General features: G+C 45.0%; 1 protein-coding gene across 5 annotated transcripts; it reads left to right on the forward strand.

Annotated features, from left to right (window-relative positions):
• Positions 1-451: 451 nt before the first annotated feature.
• STX16 (syntaxin 16) lies at positions 452-18,869 on the forward strand. 5 transcript variants are annotated; one of them, XM_044298700.1, is made up of 9 exons: positions 452-882; positions 13,574-13,585; positions 14,096-14,203; positions 15,065-15,205; positions 15,281-15,443; positions 15,521-15,612; positions 16,508-16,651; positions 16,726-16,806; positions 17,569-18,869. In XM_044298700.1, exons 1-9 carry the CDS (start codon positions 661-663, stop codon positions 17,671-17,673), a joined length of 1,068 nt encoding a protein of 355 aa, XP_044154635.1. In that variant the 5' UTR covers positions 452-660; the 3' UTR covers positions 17,674-18,869. The 5 variants fall into 5 exon arrangements, with proteins under 5 accessions (XP_044154635.1, XP_044154636.1, XP_044154638.1 ...); XM_044298701.1 differs by having other exon boundaries at positions 453-786; XM_044298703.1 differs by having other exon boundaries at positions 454-741.
• The last annotated feature ends 337 nt before the right edge of the window (positions 18,870-19,206 follow it).

Raw genomic sequence — 19,206 nt, forward strand, 5'->3', positions numbered from 1 at the left:
GGACGGATCAGTTTGGGGCCGCTTGTGAGAGCCTTTAAACGGAACTCACAAGTGGAGCCCTGAACACTAATGTGGAAGTAGCCTAATAATGCAAATCTGCACCTCAGATCAAAAAGAGGGACATTTAAGGAGGGCGCAGTTAGCGGTGTGGCCTAGTGCTGAAGAATGTTGCCTCGCTTTGCGCACCGCACATAGTGTCCCCTAAAGTTGGAAGGTATGTGTCCGCTGTTGAGTAGAGAACCTTATTCCCGCCCCTGGCTATATGAATGATACATTAAAAAACTTGTGGCTATTGGAAGGTGGGGAGGGAAAAAACCTAAATGCAAAACAAAAAAAGGGGCCCGGTATTTAAGTGGTTAAGCTGAGGCGCATGGGCACTGGGATGGAGGCTTCCAGTGTCACGTGACTCTTACAGGTGCAGACACTGCCAACCGAACAGCTGCCGGAAGTTGGAGGACATTATTCCCAGTTGCGCCCCGGTTCTGCCGGAAGTGGCGGACGTGTTTCCCCGGTTCAGGTTCCTGGCGGAAGTGCTGGGATGCGGGCTGTCGGTGCCGCGGTGTCAGGCGGCGGGTGTAATAGGCCGTGTGGCCGGGGTGTGTGAGCGGCGTGGACTGGGAGGGCGGACAGGCTTAGTGGCCTCTCGAGCCGGCTAAGAACATGGCCACTCGCCGCCTGACCGACGCCTTCTTATTATTGCGGAACAATGCCGCCCATAACCGGCACATTCTGGCCGAGCAAGTGAGTAGTCCCAGCCGCCCGGGGAGCACGCAGAGCCGCGGAGCGGTGAGTCTCCGGCCCGGGGTGTGCCCGCATCAGAGATCCCCAAGGAAAGCTGGGATCCGGGGGATGGGGTCAAAGTGTGCACGTGTGGGACCCTGTGTAATGTACTGTATGTAATGTATATCACCTGTATACAGACAGCTGTCACCTAATATACTGTATATAATGTATACAGACAGCTGTCATCTAATATACTGTATATAATGTATACCACCTGTATACAGGCGGCTGTCATCTAATATACTGTATATAATGTATACCACCTGTATACAGGCGGCTGTCACCTAATATACTGTATATAATGTATACCACCTGTATACAGGCGGCTGTCACCTAATATACTGTATGTAACGTATATCACCTGTATACAGGAGGCTGTCATCTAATATACTGTATATAATGTATACCACCTGTATACAGGAGGCTGTCATCTAATATACTGTATATAATGTATATCACCTGTATACAGACAGCAGTCATCTAATATGCTGTATATAATGTATACAGGCGGCTGTCATCTAATATACTGTATATAATGTATACCACCTGTATACAGGCGGCTGTCACCTAATATACTGTATATAATGTATACCACCTGTATACAGGCGGCTGTCACCTAATATACTGTATATAATGTATACCACCTGTATACAGGCGGCTGTCACCTAATATACTGTATATAATGTATATCACCTGTATACAGACGGCTGTCATCTAATATACTGTATATAATGTATACAGGCGGCTGTCACCTAATATACTGTATATAATGTATATCACCTGTATACAGGAGGCTGTCACCTAATATACTGTATGTAATGTATATCACCTGTATACAGGAGGCTGTCATCTAATATACTGTATGTAATGTATACCACCTGTATACAGACAGCTGTCATCTAATATACTGTATATAATGTATATCACCTGTATACAGACAGCTGTCATCTAATATACTGTATATAATGTATGCAGGCGGCTGTCACCTAATATACTGTATATAATGTATATCACCTGTATACAGGAGGCTGTCATCTAATATACTGTATATAACGTATATCACCTGTATACAGACAGCTGTCATCTAATATGCTGTATATAATGTATACAGGCGGCTGTCACCTAATATACTGTATATAATGTATATCACCTGTATACAGGAGGCTGTCATCTAATATACTGTATGTAACGTATATCACCTGTATACAGACAGCTGTCATCTAATATACTGTATATAATGTATACAGGCGGCTGTGACCCTAATATACTGTATGTAATGTATATCACCTGTATACAGGCAGCTAATATACTGTATATAATGTATATCACCTTTGTACAGGCAGCTGTCATCTAATATACTGTATGTAATGTATACCACCTGTATACAGGAGGCTGTCATCTAATATACTGTATGTAATGTATATCACCTGTGTACAGGCAGCTGTCACCTGATATACTGTATGTAATGTATATCACCTGTGTACCGGCAGCTGTCACCTGATATACTGTATGTAATGTATATCACCTGTGTACAGGCAGCTGTCATCTAATATACTGTATGTAATAGGGGTGCACCGAAATGAAAATTCTGGTCCGAAACCGAAAATTCAGGATACCCCTTGACCGAAACCGAAACTGCCTTTTTGCCCAAATACTTTTAAAATACTTTTTTTTAATGATTTTATTAATAATTCTTTTTCATGAATTTAATAAATCATACTACCCACCCACCCATCCAGTGCCCATCCACAGACCCCCACCCACCCCATAAAACAGTGCCATCCACAGACCCCCACCCACCCCAAACAGTGCCATCCACACGCACCAAAAACACCCCATAAACAGTGCAATCCACAGACCCCACCCACCCCATAACAGTGCCTCCACAGACCCCCATCCACAGACCCCCAACCCACCCCATAACAGTGCCATCCACAGACCCCCACCCACCCCATAACAGTGCCATCCACAGACCCCCACCCACCCCATAACAGTGCCATCCACAGAACCCCCACCCACCCCATAACAGTGCCATCCACAGACCCCCACCCACCCCATAACAGTGCCCCACAGACCCCACCACCCATAACAGTGCCATCCACAGACCCCCACCCACCCCATAAACAGTGCCATCCACAGACCCCCACCCACCCCATAACAGTGCCATCCACAGACCCCCACCCCCCCCCATAACAGTGCCATCCACAGACCCCCCACCCACCCCATAACAGTGCCATCCACAGACCCCCACCCACCCCATAACAGTGCCATCCACAGACCCCCACCCACCCCATAACAGTGCCATCCACAGACCCCCACCCACCCCATAACAGTGCCATCCACAGACCCCCACCCACCCCATAACAGTGCCATCCACAGACCCCCACCCACCCCATAACAGTGCCATCCACAGACCCCCACCCACCCATAACAGTGCCATCCACAGACCCCACCCACCCATAACAGTGCCATCCACAGACCCCCACCCACCCCATAACAGTGCCATCCACAGACCCCCACCCACCCCATAACAGTGCCATCCACAGAACCCCCCCCCATTGCCGCTCCAGTACAGACTAGTTATTATAAAATGTGTACAATTAATAGAAAATAGCGGGGAGGGACTGGGAGGAGGAGCTGGGGGCCGGTGCGTTCACTGTTCTCCGGCCCCCAGCTCCAGTAGTTATAAAATGTGTGCAATTAATAAGCATTCTATTCATGAGGCCCCCTCTGTAGTAGAACATTCAATACAGCCACATCCTACTCACAGGGCTGTCATCTTAATGCTGGCCGGCCGGGCAGAGGAGCGGCAGCGTCACAACTGACGTCATGTGCCCGGCCTACTTTCTGAATGAAGGAGGCGGCGCAGGCATGTGACGTCAGTCGTGACGCTGCCGCTCGTCTGCCCGGCCGGCCAGCACAGCCCTGTGAGTAGGATGTGGCTGTTCTACTGCAGAGGGGGCCTCATGAATAGAATGCTTATTAATTGCACACATTTTATAACTACTGGAGCTGGGGGCCGGAGCACAGTGAACGCACAACTATCGGCAGAAACAGATTAGGTGCATTTTCGGCCGATATTTTCGGCTGCCGAAATTTCGGTGCACCCCTAGTATGTAATGTATACCACCTGTGTACAGGCAGCTGTCATCTAATATACTGTATGTAATGTATACCACCTGTGTACAGGCAGCTGTCATCTAATATACTGTATGTAATGTATACCACCTGTATACAGGCAGCTGTCACCTGATATACTGTATGAAATGTAGACCACCTGTATACAGGCAGCTAATATACTGTATATAATGTATACCACCTGTATACAGGAGGCTGTCACCTAATATACTGTATATAATGTATGCCACCTGTATACAGGAGGCTGTCACCTAATATACTGTATATAATGTATGCCACCTGTGTACAGGCAGCTGTCACCTGATATAATGTATACCACCTGTATACAGGAGGCTGTCACCTAATATACTGTATATAATGTATATCACCTGTATACAGGCAGCTAATATACTGTATATAATGTATACCACCTGTGTACAGGCAGCTGTCAACTAATATACTGTATATAATGTATATCACCTGTATACAGGCAGCTAATATACTGTATATAATGTATACCACCTGTGTACAGGCAGCTGTCAACTAATATACTGTATATAATGTATATCACCTGTATACAGGAGGCTGTCATCTAATATATAATGTATACAGGTGGTATACATTATATACAGTATATTAGATGACAGCCTCCTGTATACAGGTGGTATACATTATATGCAGTATATTAGCTGCCTGTATACAGGTGGTATACATTATATGCAGTATATCAGCTGCCTGTATACAGGTGGTATACATTATATACAGTATATTAGCTGCCTGTATACAGGTGGTATACATTATATACAGTATATTAGCTGCCTGTCTACAGGTGGTATACATTATATACAGTCTATTAGCTGCCTGTCTACAGTCTATTAGCTGCCTGTCTAGAGGTGGTATACAGTCTATTAGCTGCCTGTCTAGAGGTGGTATACAGTCTATTAGCTGCCTGTCTAGAGGTGGTATACAGTCTATTAGCTGCCTGTCTACAGGTGGTATACAGTCTATTAGCTGCCTGTCTACAGGTGGTATACAGTCTATTAGCTGCCTGTCTACAGGTGGTATACAGTCTATTAGCTGCCTGTCTACAGGTGGTATACAGTCTATTAGCTGCCTGTCTACAGGTGGTATACAGTCTATTAGCTGCCTGTCTACAGGTGGTATACAGTCTATTAGCTGCCTGTCTACAGGTGGTATACAGTCTATTAGCTGCCTGTCTACAGGTGGTATACAGTCTATTAGCTGCCTGTCTAGAGGTGGTATACAGTCTATTAGCTGCCTGTCTAGAGGTGGTATACAGTCTATTAGCTGCCTGTCTAGAGGTGGTATACAGTCTATTAGCTGCCTGTCTAGAGGTGGTATACAGTCTATTAGCTGCCTGTCTAGAGGTGGTATACAGTCTATTAGCTGCCTGTCTAGAGGTGGTATACAGTCTATTAGCTGCCTGTCTAGAGGTGGTATACAGTCTATTAGCTGCCTGTCTAGAGGTGGTATACAGTCTATTAGCTGCCTGTCTAGAGGTGGTATACAGTCTATTAGCTGCCTGTCTAGAGGTGGTATACAGTCTATTAGCTGCCTGTCTAGAGGTGGTATACAGTCTATTAGCTGCCTGTCTAGAGGTGGTATACAGTCTATTAGCTGCCTGTCTAGAGGTGGTATACAGTCTATTAGCTGCCTGTCTAGAGGTGGTATACAGTCTATTAGCTGCCTGTCTAGAGGTGGTATACAGTCTATTAGCTGCCTGTCTACAGGTGGTATACAGTCTATTAGCTGCCTGTCTACAGGTGGTATACAGTCTATTAGCTGCCTGTCTACAGGTGGTATACAGTCTATTAGCTGCCTGTCTACAGGTGGTATACAGTCTATTAGCTGCCTGTCTACAGGTGGTATACAGTCTATTAGCTGCCTGTCTACAGGTGGTATACAGTCTATTAGCTGCCTGTCTACAGGTGGTATACAGTCTATTAGCTGCCTGTCTACAGGTGGTATACAGTCTATTAGCTGCCTGTCTACAGGTGGTATACAGTCTATTAGCTGCCTGTCTACAGGTGGTATACAGTCTATTAGCTGCCTGTCTACAGGTGGTATACAGTCTATTAGCTGCCTGTCTACAGGTGGTATACAGTCTATTAGCTGCCTGTCTACAGGTGGTATACAGTCTATTAGCTGCCTGTCTACAGGTGGTATACAGTCTATTAGCTGCCTGTCTACAGGTGGTATACAGTCTATTAGCTGCCTGTCTACAGGTGGTATACAGTCTATTAGCTGCCTGTCTACAGGTGGTATACAGTCTATTAGCTGCCTGTCTACAGGTGGTATACAGTCTATTAGCTGCCTGTCTACAGGTGGTATACAGTCTATTAGCTGCCTGTCTACAGGTGGTATACAGTCTATTAGCTGCCTGTCTACAGGTGGTATACAGTCTATTAGCTGCCTGTCTACAGGTGGTATACAGTCTATTAGCTGCCTGTCTACAGGTGGTATACAGTCTATTAGCTGCCTGTCTACAGGTGGTATACAGTCTATTAGCTGCCTGTCTACAGGTGGTATACAGTCTATTAGCTGCCTGTCTACAGGTGGTATACAGTCTATTAGCTGCCTGTCTACAGGTGGTATACAGTCTATTAGCTGCCTGTCTACAGGTGGTATACAGTCTATTAGCTGCCTGTCTACAGGTGGTATACAGTCTATTAGCTGCCTGTCTACAGGTGGTATACAGTCTATTAGCTGCCTGTCTACAGGTGGTATACAGTCTATTAGCTGCCTGTCTACAGGTGGTATACAGTCTATTAGCTGCCTGTCTACAGGTGGTATACAGTCTATTAGCTGCCTGTCTACAGGTGGTATACAGTCTATTAGCTGCCTGTCTACAGGTGGTATACAGTCTATTAGCTGCCTGTCTACAGGTGGTATACAGTCTATTAGCTGCCTGTCTACAGGTGGTATACAGTCTATTAGCTGCCTGTCTACAGGTGGTATACAGTCTATTAGCTGCCTGTCTACAGGTGGTATACAGTCTATTAGCTGCCTGTCTACAGGTGGTATACAGTCTATTAGCTGCCTGTCTACAGGTGGTATACAGTCTATTAGCTGCCTGTCTACAGGTGGTATACAGTCTATTAGCTGCCTGTCTACAGGTGGTATACAGTCTATTAGCTGCCTGTCTACAGGTGGTATACAGTCTATTAGCTGCCTGTCTACAGGTTGGTAACAGGTGGTATACAGTCTATTAGCTGCCTGTCTACAGGTGGTATACAGTCTATTAGCTGCCTGTCTACAGGTGGTATACAGTCTATTAGCTGCCTGTCTACAGGTGGTATACAGTCTATTAGCTGCCTGTCTACAGGTGGTATACAGTCTATTAGCTGCCTGTCTACAGGTGGTATACAGTCTATTAGCTGCCTGTCTACAGGTGGTATACAGTCTATTAGCTGCCTGTCTACAGGTGGTATACAGTCTATTAGCTGCCTGTCTACAGGTGGTATACAGTCTATTAGCTGCCTGTCTACAGGTGGTATACAGTCTATTAGCTGCCTGTCTACAGGTGGTATACAGTCTATTAGCTGCCTGTCTACAGGTGGTATACAGTCTATTAGCTGCCTGTCTACAGGTGGTATACAGTCTATTAGCTGCCTGTCTACAGGTGGTATACAGTCTATTAGCTGCCTGTCTACAGGTGGTATACAGTCTATTAGCTGCCTGTCTACAGGTGGTATACAGTCTATTAGCTGCCTGTCTACAGGTGGTATACAGTCTATTAGCTGCCTGTCTACAGGTGGTATACAGTCTATTAGCTGCCTGTCTACAGGTGGTATACAGTCTATTAGCTGCCTGTCTACAGGTGGTATACAGTCTATTAGCTGCCTGTCTACAGGTGGTATACAGTCTATTAGCTGCCTGTCTACAGGTGGTATACAGTCTATTAGCTGCCTGTCTACAGGTGGTATACAGTCTATTAGCTGCCTGTCTACAGGTGGTATACAGTCTATTAGCTGCCTGTCTACAGGTGGTATACAGTCTATTAGCTGCCTGTCTACAGGTGGTATACAGTCTATTAGCTGCCTGTCTACAGGTGGTATACAGTCTATTAGCTGCCTGTCTACAGGTGGTATACAGTCTATTAGCTGCCTGTCTACAGGTGGTATACAGTATATTAGCTGCCTGTCTACAGGTGGTATACAGTATATACAGTCTATTAGCTGCCTGTATACAGTATATTAGATGACAGTCTCCTGTATACAGGTGGTATACATTAGATACAGTATATCAGGTGGTATACATTAGATACAGTATATTAGGTGACAGCCGCCTGTATACAGGTGGTATACATTACATACCGTATATTAGGTATTCGCCTGTATACAAGTGATATACAGTATACGAGGTGATGTATAACATCCATATACAGGGAGCACACATATATACTGTGTATAATATTGATCCTTGTGGGGTCTTTGTCTAGTGTTGCCTTTAATTTGCCTTGTGCATGTGATAAGTCTCTGGTGTGTGTTTGCAGCTTTACATACATGACCCGTGTACTATTACATGCATGCACAGTCTAACACCTATAATGGCTGAATGCTCCTGTGTCCATCGTTGCCTGTTCCTTTATCCTTCCACCTGCTGCTGACGTGTTGGCTCCTAGTCTTTGGTGTAGGTGACAGACGAGCGTACAGAGCCGTCACACAGTAAACGACATGTACTGACGCCTGCATTTCTGTTTCTTGCTCCGCTCTCCTGTGCCCTCTGAGGTATTATCACAGTGATGTGCCATTGTAGACAGTAGTGTTGTAGTGCCGGACCCCCTACCCGAAATCTACCAATGATTCTTAGACCGGCAATTATCATAGTTGTACTGCTGTAGGCCAACAGATGGCGCTAGTGAATGGAATGCTACACCTGGGAGTGGGGGTGCACAGGGGTGGGCGCTGTATGTACGCCGCGTGTCAGCTGGCAGGCTGCATAACCCCTTTTTTGTTGCTGTGGTGTCTATTACTTGACAGGCTGCTTACTTTCTTTAAATGTAATGTCAAATACCCCCAAAGGCTTTGGATGACCGTATAGGGGGCACAAAGTATTTGCTCTCTGTGCTATAATATTAGTAAAGAATGTGAAAACGCGTTTTTTGTTTTAAACATTTTTACAAGAATAAATAAAAATGACCTAAAAATAAAGCACAATGTTTCACTGAAAAGGCACAAAAATAATTAAAGGGGTTATCTGAGTTATTTTTTTATTCTTTCTATGTTCCTAACTAAGGGCCCTTTCACACTTGCGTTGGCCGGTTCCGGCATAGAGTTCCGTCGTCGGGGCTCTATGCCGGAACAATCCTGATCAGGATTATCCTAATGCATTCTGAATGGAGAGAAATCCGTTCAGGATGCATCAGGATGTCTTCAGTTCCGGAACGGAACGTTTTTTGGCCGGAGAAAATACCGCAGCATGCAGTACTTTTTGCTCCGGCCAAAAATCCTGAAGACTTGCCGCAAGGCCGGATCCGGAATGAATGCCCATTGAAAGGCATTGATCCGGATCCGGCCTTAAGCTAAACGTCGTTTCGGCGCTTAGCTTTTTCTGAATGGTTACCATGGCTGCCGGGACGCTAAAGTCCTGGCAGCCATGGTAAAAGTGTAGCGGGGAGCAGCATACTTACCGTCCGTGCGGCTCCCGGGGCGCTCCAGAGTGACGTCGGGGCGCCCCAGGCGCATGGATCACGTGATCGCATGTACACGTCATCCATGCGCCTGGGGCGCTCTGACGTCATTCTGGAGCGCCCCGGGAGACGCACGGACTGTAAGTATGCTGCTCCCCGCTCCTACTATGGCAACCAGGACTTTAATAGCGTCCTGGCTGCCATAGTAACACTGAAAGCATTTTGAAGACGGATCCGTCTTCAAATGCTTTCCGTACACTTGCATTTTTCCGGATCCGGCGTGTACCTCCGGCAAGTGGAGGACACGCCGGATCCGGACAACGCAAGTGTGAAAGAGGCCTAAGCAAATGTAACAGCTTTCCAATTCACTCCCTTTATCTCCAGGGGCTGGTTTCTCAGATTTCACGGAGGGTCACATGACCTGTGATGTCAGCTTCTCGCCCTGTGCTGATAATGTTCGTTTACCAGCCTGTAAAATCACTGTGCTGGCCACGCCCCCTTCACTGCCGTCTGCTCTTTGCTAGGATACTTAACCCCTTCAGCTGCACAGCTCTGCAGGCAGGGACAATTCTGGGCACTGGAGCTGATCTACTAGAGAGAGCATTACACAAGAAGGTAGGGGAAGATCTTGTGTGTATTAGCAGTGTCATTATACAGCTGGGACATGTAGTCCTACATATACAACATGCTGCAGAGTCGCCCAGCACTCAGAGTAGCTCTTGTATCCACTCCCTTAGCAGTGTCATTATACAGCTGGGACTTGTAGTCCTACACATACAACATGCTGCAGAGTCTCCCAGCAGGCAGACATGTCACTCAGGGCAGCTCTTGTATCCACTCCCTTAGCACAGCAGGGGGAGGGGCAGAAATTGTTTTTATTGCATGTAAACAAAGAGCCAGAAAAGAACCAGGGAAATTAGGAAAAATATATATATATTTTGCATAAAACTTGCTTAGCTCAGTTATATATCAGATTTTCAGTGCTATATTATTTTTTTTCATAACTCGGACAACCCCTTTAACATAACTGAGTGGAAAAGTTATGGCTCCTAAAGACGCTTCTACTAAAAGAAACAGAAAATGCAGCTGGTTAGGAAGGGAGGTAAATGGCCTGGTCTTGACCTGGTAAAGCGCAGTTCCCCCTCAAATAAATGTATAAGAATCCTCAGAAATAAACTGTAGGGCTGCGTTCACATAACGTTTCTACCATGTGCTTGGCAGATCCATTTAACTTCTCAAAAAGCGCATACAAGTGGATGACGTCCAGTGCCCCCGCGTGACATAGAATTCATGGTCAAAAGCCTGTTACAGTCTGGTGTTATCGGGGCTGTGGAGTCTGTAAGCCAAAGTTCTGCCTCCATTTACTTCATAAATGGCTGATAGTTTAGTAATAAAAAGTGCCTGCAATGTGCTGTCCGCAAAATGCGGAACATTACCGCTGTCCGTGTTTTGCGGATCCGCAAAACACACACACGGATGTGTGAATGGACCCTTAATGTGAGGCCCATGGGGCCAACTCCAAAAGCATGTGCCCAGCCTGACATTAAAAATAAGTGACCCCACCCATTCATGTTTAAAACATGACAGTGGCAAGATTCGGGTTAATGAGTCACATTAACCCTAATCTTGCTGGCTGCCTGGTGCATACCATATGTTTTTGCCTGCCCTTATTTTCAGGCAGGCTAGTCACTTTTGTACTGGAGGGATACCTGCTATGCTGCTGAGTGCACACAATATAGAATATAAGAGCATTGCATCACAGAAAGAGGATCGTGTTTGTGGTATCGCAAAACCTCAAACCTGACACTACATTCTAGCAAAACCTCAGATCGGACACTACATTCTAGCAATAGGGCTTTCCCATAGAGATGGGTGCAGGCTGGTGTGCATGTTTGTGGCTCCGTGAGGCTGTGACAGGTCCTAGGAGGATAGTGGTTGTTGATGTCCCGCCATAGAAGTGCCAGGCTCTCCTCAGTAGGTCCTGTACATGCCAGGATCAATGTCTGGGACATCGCAGGCTGATGTCCTTATGCAGTACAGCCTGCAATATATCGGCAACATGCAAAGCAAAGGGGGGGGGGGGGTGTCTTTAAGGGGGCGAAAAATATGGTACCTCTCCTGCTCTGGGCGCCACCACTCCTCACCTCCAGTGCGATCTTCTTCCTCCTGCCGCGGCTGTGCTGTGACCCAACGCGCACAGCGTGAGGTCACAGAGCGCCCTCATGCTGTGCGCAGCCATAGCACAGCAGAGGACCAGGAAGCCGTGAGTACAGAGCCTTCACCGCTTCCTGGTCCTCTGGTACTAATGTGTCATTAGTATTCACCCCATTAGACGCTGGGATGTTTTTCCCCAACTTTGGGGGAAAGAAAAACTGCGTCTTATGGGACGAAAAATACACTATATACACTTAATAATTTAAAAAAAATTAGTAAATTAGTCCTCAGAAAACAAAAAAGCTATAAATGTATGTCCTGGAAATGCAGAGAGTCTAAATGTGAATAAAAGAATAAAAAGTGCAGCTGCTATATTCTATATTCAGTGGTGCCATAAAAAGGTTGACTGGGAATAAATAACTTTTTCACAGGAACCCGCAGCCCCCGATATGGGAAGATTCACACCCACCTGCTATCTGCGCACTGGCTCCTAATGTCTCTATTCCAGTCAGCAGCTTGTTTACTGTTCCGGACAATGGTTGAGTACCCACTGTGCCAACTAACCAGTTTGACAGTGAGCTGTTCCTGAGGCTGTTGTCCTGGAGGTCCCCTGGTTTTTACCTTTTAACCCCTATACAGGGATCTGGCCTTTGCTGCAGGGGAGCTACCGGGCCGCCATCTGTTGGAATAGACCCTGTGTAGTTGGCAGCCGACACACAACGGTCAGAGACATAAGTACGCCAGAGGAACATGCAGGGCACACAGCCAGAACCAAGCTGAGGTCAGGCAGACAGAGCACATGTAAATCCTAGGACAGGGCAGACTACAGGCCGACTAACAGATGAAGGTCACGGACAACTTAGGTCAGACGACGTACAGACAGACGGATTATAGCTCTAGTAGCGCTCCAGTAGGCAGAGTGACCTGGCAGACCTATTGCACAGGCAAAAGGTGGGCCACACACATCTAGCAGGGTCAGTCCGCACCACACAGCCTAGCACTTAGGCCTCATGCACATGACCGTATATTGTTTCCACATCTGATCTGTATTTTTTGCGGGTCGGACGTGGACCCATTTGCTTCAATGGGACCGCAAAAGATGCAGATAGCGCACTTCGTTCTGTCCACATCCGTTTGGCATTTCCATGGCACCCGCAAAAAAGATAGAACATGTCTATCTAGACAAGGGCAGAACATGTCTATCTAGACAAGGGCAGAACATGTCTATCTAGACAAGGGCAGAACATGTCTATCTAGACAAGGGCAGAACATTCCGTTCTGCAAAAAGCCAAATGCACGTGGCCGGCATCCGTGTTTTGCAGATCACCACCAACGGTCGTGTGCATCAGCCCTTACACAGAGCAAGAGGGGGCTAAGCTCCACAGTGTTGTGAGGTACAATGACTAAACCCTAATTCACCACTAGAACGCCCTGCTTCCCACTGATAAGTAGGGGTCTTAGATGTATAGGACATGAAATATATTTATTTCTAAACCCCTATGAAAATTAATAAATTACAAATAAATATTTTTTTTAAAACTGGAATCGGTACATTTCTACCAACTCCGACCACCCAAAACTAGCCTCGACTCCATGGGGGTGTCTGATCTGACTCCACAGCCCTGGTTTTTAGAAGACAAGCAGAGTCCACCACTTGTTTGTGTCTTCCGTGGGCATGGGCAATGCCACCCATCTCTCCCTGAAACAGCTGATCCTAGTGGGGGCCGAGGGGGGGTTTACTCTGTGTGGATTTCTCCCTCTTTCTGAATCAGTAGTGTTGGTAACTGCTATTAATCAGCATTGATGATCTGTCTTCTGTCTTTCTCTTGTCCCTCTGCCTGCGCCTTCGTGCCTGCGTCACGCCAGGAGCTCGATGAGGTACAGTCCCCCACCTAATCCTGTTTCTTGGGTGTTTGATTTTTTTCATTGTATTATATTGGTTTGGATATGTATATATCAGATGACCACACTGGGGTTGTTTGTAGTCTGTAACCATGGAGACATAGGTCTGCATAGGAGCTGTAGAGAAAAATAGTACCTTTTTTTTTTTTTACATGCATCAGGGCAGTAGCAAATTGCAAAAGTTTACACGCTCTTAAAGTAGTATAATAATAATACTGATTGCAGTGTCTTTCATTTGTATTTTACTGGATCTATTTAACGGATTAATCAAATTTACAGTTTTATTTTTTACTGGGTAGAATAGTGCAGCAGAATTCAGCACCTGTCTAAACAGTCTTATCCTACAGTGTGTGTGTGTATAAATAAATATATATATATATATATATATATATATATATATATATATATATATATATATATGAGACATGGTTATTTTAGTCATCGTTATGTGCTGTCCGTGCCTGACCACATCCTCTTGTTTTTCAGCTGGCAGATGATCGTATGGCCTTGGTGTCAGACATTAGTCTGGATCCAGAAGCTGCCATTGGAGTCACCAGACGACTGTCTCCAAAATGGGTGGATGGAGTGCAAGAGGTAAGATACGACCTGTCATATATAGTTTAAGGAAAAAGTGAATGTTAAAGTAAAAAAAAAAATAAAAAAAAATAATAATCTAAATCTCCAGTACATGTAAAGCATTGACTCCTAACATGTTTAAGGGAAAGCTGGCTGACAACTAATATGATTGCCATTACAGTTCCTACAGGGTAGTTGCCCACCTAAAGGTGGTGTCATTTTAGGATGAATGGTTTTAATAGTCTTTAAATAATGCCCCCCCAAAGTGCCCGGGCTACGGAGGCTTGTTCCCGTCGCAGTCTGCAATTGGCTGACCTGCCGTTATTCATGTGGAGTTGAGGGTCCCAAGCCTGCCCATAGCAAACCCACCTGACCCTGCAAAGAAAAGTTTATGAGAATCAAACGTAGGGCTCATGCACACAAACTTATGTTTGGTCTGCATCTAATCCGCATTTGTGGCAGACCCATTAATTCAGATTAATTAAACATTCAGGGTGAGCTGTCTGCATCCTCACGCCCATTCTGCAGACCCGCAAAAAAGAACATGTCCTATTGTCCATTTTGCGGACAAGGAAGGGACATTTCTAGAGGAGTGTAAAAAAATAAAATAAAAAAAGGACACTGTGTGGATCCGCGATTTGCAGACTGCAAAACCCTTTCTAGGAGAAGAGTTTGGCACATACATCATCTCCAACTGCAAGTTATCTTCTCAAATATACAGCTGACACCTGCTGCAGATCCATTTATGATGCTTGGTGCTAACTGCAGAGAGGCAGCCCCAGTAATGTACCCTATGTGGTGCCAAAGGGTTAATAATTGTGTTCAATATATAACCTCATACAGTAAGCTTATAACGCATTTTCACACTGTGTGCGTCAGATCCAGTATGATGTTACACGTATTAAACAGAAGATGAAGGAACTGGCCAGCTTACATGACAAGCACTTAAACCGACCAACGTTAGATGACAGCACAGAAGAGGAGCACGCCATCGAGATCACAACACAGGAGATCACACAGGTACTGAGCAGTAGCATCACATACAGGAATATACTCATCTGTACTCCTGCTATAATGGGGCACATTGTCTTGTAGATGTTCCACCGGTGTCAGAGGGCAGTGCAGACTTTACAGAGCCAAGTGCGGAACTGTACAGAGCAGGAGGAGCGAGTGTTACGCAACGTGGTCTCCTCACTGGCACAGTCTCTCCAGGACCTCTCTACAAACTTCAGACATACCCAGTCTGACTATCTGAAGAGTAAGAACTACCATGAGAATCCATATTATAGAGCATCAGATCAATATCATTGTCACTAACCTCTATTTCCCCTGTAGGAATAAAGAACCGAGAAGAAAGATCAAAGCATTTCTTTGACACTTCTGTTCCCCTCATGGATGATGGAGAGGACAATACGTTGTATGATAGGGTAAGAATAATCTTGTGTTCCTTGCAGATCCGCTTCATGATTTTTACGTGCTTAGAAGAACCCAAAATACACACTTATCTTTTTTAACTTCATGAGAACCAGAGTGTGTTGGTCCTAAATTCTTATCAATTTTTCTGTAAGTGGTGGCTTAATATCTCTTACAATTTTTTTTTTCCCAAGGCCACATTTTATATTAAATTTGGTTTTCTGGGGGTAAAATTTGATGACCTGTGGGCCCTGTGCTTGGTGTGCTGTGAGGAGACCATCAATGTTCAAAGAGTGATGCAGCCTCTTCAAATAGCCAGGGTGCTGGGAGTCAGACCCTCACCAATCTGATCTTGATGTCCTAACTTGAGGACAGGTCATCAAAAAATTTTTCCCAGAAAACATTGTCAGTATTTATATATTTTAATATGATAAGACATTCTTTACTTTGCAGTATTCCACTGTAGACCACCTGACACCCAATTATATGTGAAAACTGCCCCTGAGGTCAGAGGCAGAGCTTCTGCCATGCAGGGGACACCCATTAGTCACATACGTACTGGTTCAAGGAGTCAGGGAGATTGCACACACTGAGCTCTGTGCATGTCAATATTGGGTAAATAGCTAGGCACCAACTTGCTCCTAGTTTATTGAAGGAGTTTAGAACCCATGTTGTACATTTATAGTTCACGGTCCTAACAGGTTACATTACAGGTTACATTTTCCTACGTTTAGTTGACCTGTAGCAATACCATCTCAGCTAGTGGTGGTTGCATGGCGCCTGTGTGGTCAAATAGGCATTATAAAGGGAGTTAAGGGACAGCGAAGAAAAAATAAAAGGGTCACTTTGTATGTAAATTACTCTATTGGTGAGTCCACAGTCTTGAACTTGCCTTCTTACCTTGCCCAGGGGTTCTCCGATGACCAGCTTGTTTTAGTGCAGCAGAATACACTAATAGTGGAGGAGCGGGAACGGGAGATCCGTCAGATTGTGCAGTCCATCTCCGACCTAAATGAGATCTTCAGGGAGCTGGCAACCATGGTGGTGGAGCAGGTACGTGACAATCCTTCTTGCTGTCTCAGAGCTGTCATCTCCTTTCTTCTCCTCATGGCTTTGCTTTGTTGCAGGGCACAGTTCTTGACAGGATTGACTACAATGTCGAGCAGTCCTGTGTTAAAACCGAGGAAGGGTTAAAACAATTGCACAAGGTGAGTGACTATATCATGTTATAATACAGTGTCCTCCCCAAGCCCCATCCCTCAGTATTCAGACATGCTGGAACTTACTGTCTCTTCCTTTTCCACTGTGTTATACATGTTTGATCCTGCAAATGAATTCTGCCTATTCCCAGACATAGATTAAAGGCTATGTACACCTTTGGAGGCAATTTTTGTTTGATTGTGTCCTACTCATTTTTGGCAAAAAAATCTTATTTTCAATTTGCCTTTATTAAAAAGATATTGAGCCTTTCTGTCACAAATGGTTAACTGTTTTTCTAACTGTGTGACTGGTGCTTTCACTTTGTGCTGGTCATCTAATAACCCTTATCCCTAAACTACTAAGAGGTCATAAACACTTATTTAAGCAATATTTTTATCAGTAAGATAAGGAGGAGCAGAGATAAGGAGCCTTTTAGCTCCCCGGATGACGAAAAGACAGAAAAGCCACAGGCAGCTAGTAGAGCATGTCAGCTAAGTACACAAAAAATGATTCCTTGTTTTTAATAAAGACAACTGAAAAAATTATTTGAGCTCAAAATAAGTACAATGCAACAATAAAAAAAATTGCCCCCAAGGGTGTACATAGCCTTGAAGTCTGTGCAGCATGAGCTTGCTCTGACCCCCATACAGCTGCTCTAGTGGTTGCTGTTTGTAAAATTACTGCGCAGTAGGGGTCTCGAATCTATGGCACTCCAGCTGTTGAAAAACTACAACTTACAGCATACCCTTTGTATTATTCTTGTTTTGCAGGCAGAGCAGTACCAGAAAAAGAACCGCAAGATGCTGGTCATTTTAATTCTGTTTGTCCTTGTGATTGTTCTAATCGTTGTGCTCATTGGTGTAAAGTTTAAGTAGGTCATTTGCATTTGTTTGGATTGTTCGGTTCGGACACTCCTGTGAATTCAGAGGGTTATTTTTTTGCCCTCGTGCCTTCCCGTGTGTTCGTCAAAATCAGCATTTCAGGTTTTTCAAGAGCTGAAGTCATTTTTAAACACTGAAGAAGCCCCGTTTCTGTTTATTGTGCGGACGTTTTACTTGGTTACTGCGAATTATGATAATTTCTGAAGAATTCATACAATGGACTTTGGACCAAAGCAGTGGTGGGCTCAAATTTTGCACTATCTGCATGAAAAGAACAATATTGCTTCACATGGGGCCAGGAACAGATGAAAAGATTTAATTGCTTTCTGTGAATCCACTCTCAGGCTTGACCTATAGGGACCGCCTTGTAACAGGGATATATAATGAACTTGCGAGGGGGAGTCTGTATCTCAGGCGTAGCAATGATGTATCAAGCCTCCTTGATTATCTAGGTTAGTGGTTGAGACTCAGAAGGATGATCCTCTGGATGCCATATCATGACAGTTGGCTACCATCACGACACAGAAGCCAAAGTTGCTGGTGACATGGATGCTGTAGTTTCTTCCAGAGGTGCTGGTGGCAGCAATCATCTGGATCTATGGTGAAAGGTCAGTGGGCTCCAGGGCTCACATATCATCGCTACCCTTGCACCCCCCACTTAGACCGCTGCCTGTGATTTCTGTACCTAAACCAGTTACTTAAACTGCAATTTCCAGGTCACGAGGAAATATACATCTCAAAGAAGGTCTGTCTTCTTGATGGGTTTCTATTAAAAAGGTCTTATGGGTTCATGTAAATTTCATAATATTAAAAGGTCCTGCAACTTTTTGATATACTTTTTGTATTTCAATGCCACAACTTTTTTAAAGGGCATTTGTCAGCAGATCTGTACCTATGAATCTGGCTGACCTGTTACATGTGCGCTTGGCAGCTGAAGGCATCTGTGTTGGCTCCATGTTCATATTTGCCCACTATGTTGAGAAAAGTTAAGTTTTAATATATGCAAATGAGCAACAGGGGCGTTGCCTTTTCTCCTTGAGGCTCTACTTTCTCAACAACCTGCGTGCCTTCTCCACTTTGACAGGATCAGGCGTTATGATGTTTTCACTGCGTGGCCCTGTCAAAGTGGAGAGGGAGAGAGTAGAGCCTCTAGGTGCAAGGCCAACCCCCTGTTGCTCCTAAAGGCTCATTTGCATATATAAAACAATTTTTCTCAGCGATGTGGCCACATAGGAACATGGGACCAGCACAGATGCCTTCAGCTGCTAAGCGCACATGTAACAGGTCAGTCAGTTTCATAGGTACAGATCTGTTGACAGATGCCCTTTAAGATCTCTGCTTGCTGTTTACATCCATAGCTTGTAAACCTTTACTTGTATAGTCCCGTTGCTGGACTTGAAGAGGTGTCATACACTTAAAAGCATCTGTCACAGTCAGACCTCTTTAAAACAGAGCAGCTATAGGATGCTTACAGTAATACCCTATGAAACACCCTTCCAAAGTGTCTGCCATATGCTAATTCAAGCG

This window comes from Bufo gargarizans, chromosome 6 (assembly GCF_014858855.1).
Source record: "Bufo gargarizans isolate SCDJY-AF-19 chromosome 6, ASM1485885v1, whole genome shotgun sequence".
NCBI lineage: Eukaryota > Metazoa > Chordata > Amphibia > Anura > Bufonidae > Bufo > Bufo gargarizans.

Coding starts and splice junctions, on each gene's coding strand:
- STX16 (XM_044298700.1), top strand. CDS start 661: ATGGCCACTCGCCGCCTGACCGACGCCTTCTTATTATTGCGGAACAAT. Junction 14,204..15,064: donor GGGTGGATGGAGTGCAAGAG/GTAAGATACGAC, acceptor TGTGTGCGTCAG/ATCCAGTATGATGTTACACG. Junction 16,807..17,568: donor GGTTAAAACAATTGCACAAG/GTGAGTGACTAT, acceptor CTTGTTTTGCAG/GCAGAGCAGTACCAGAAAAA.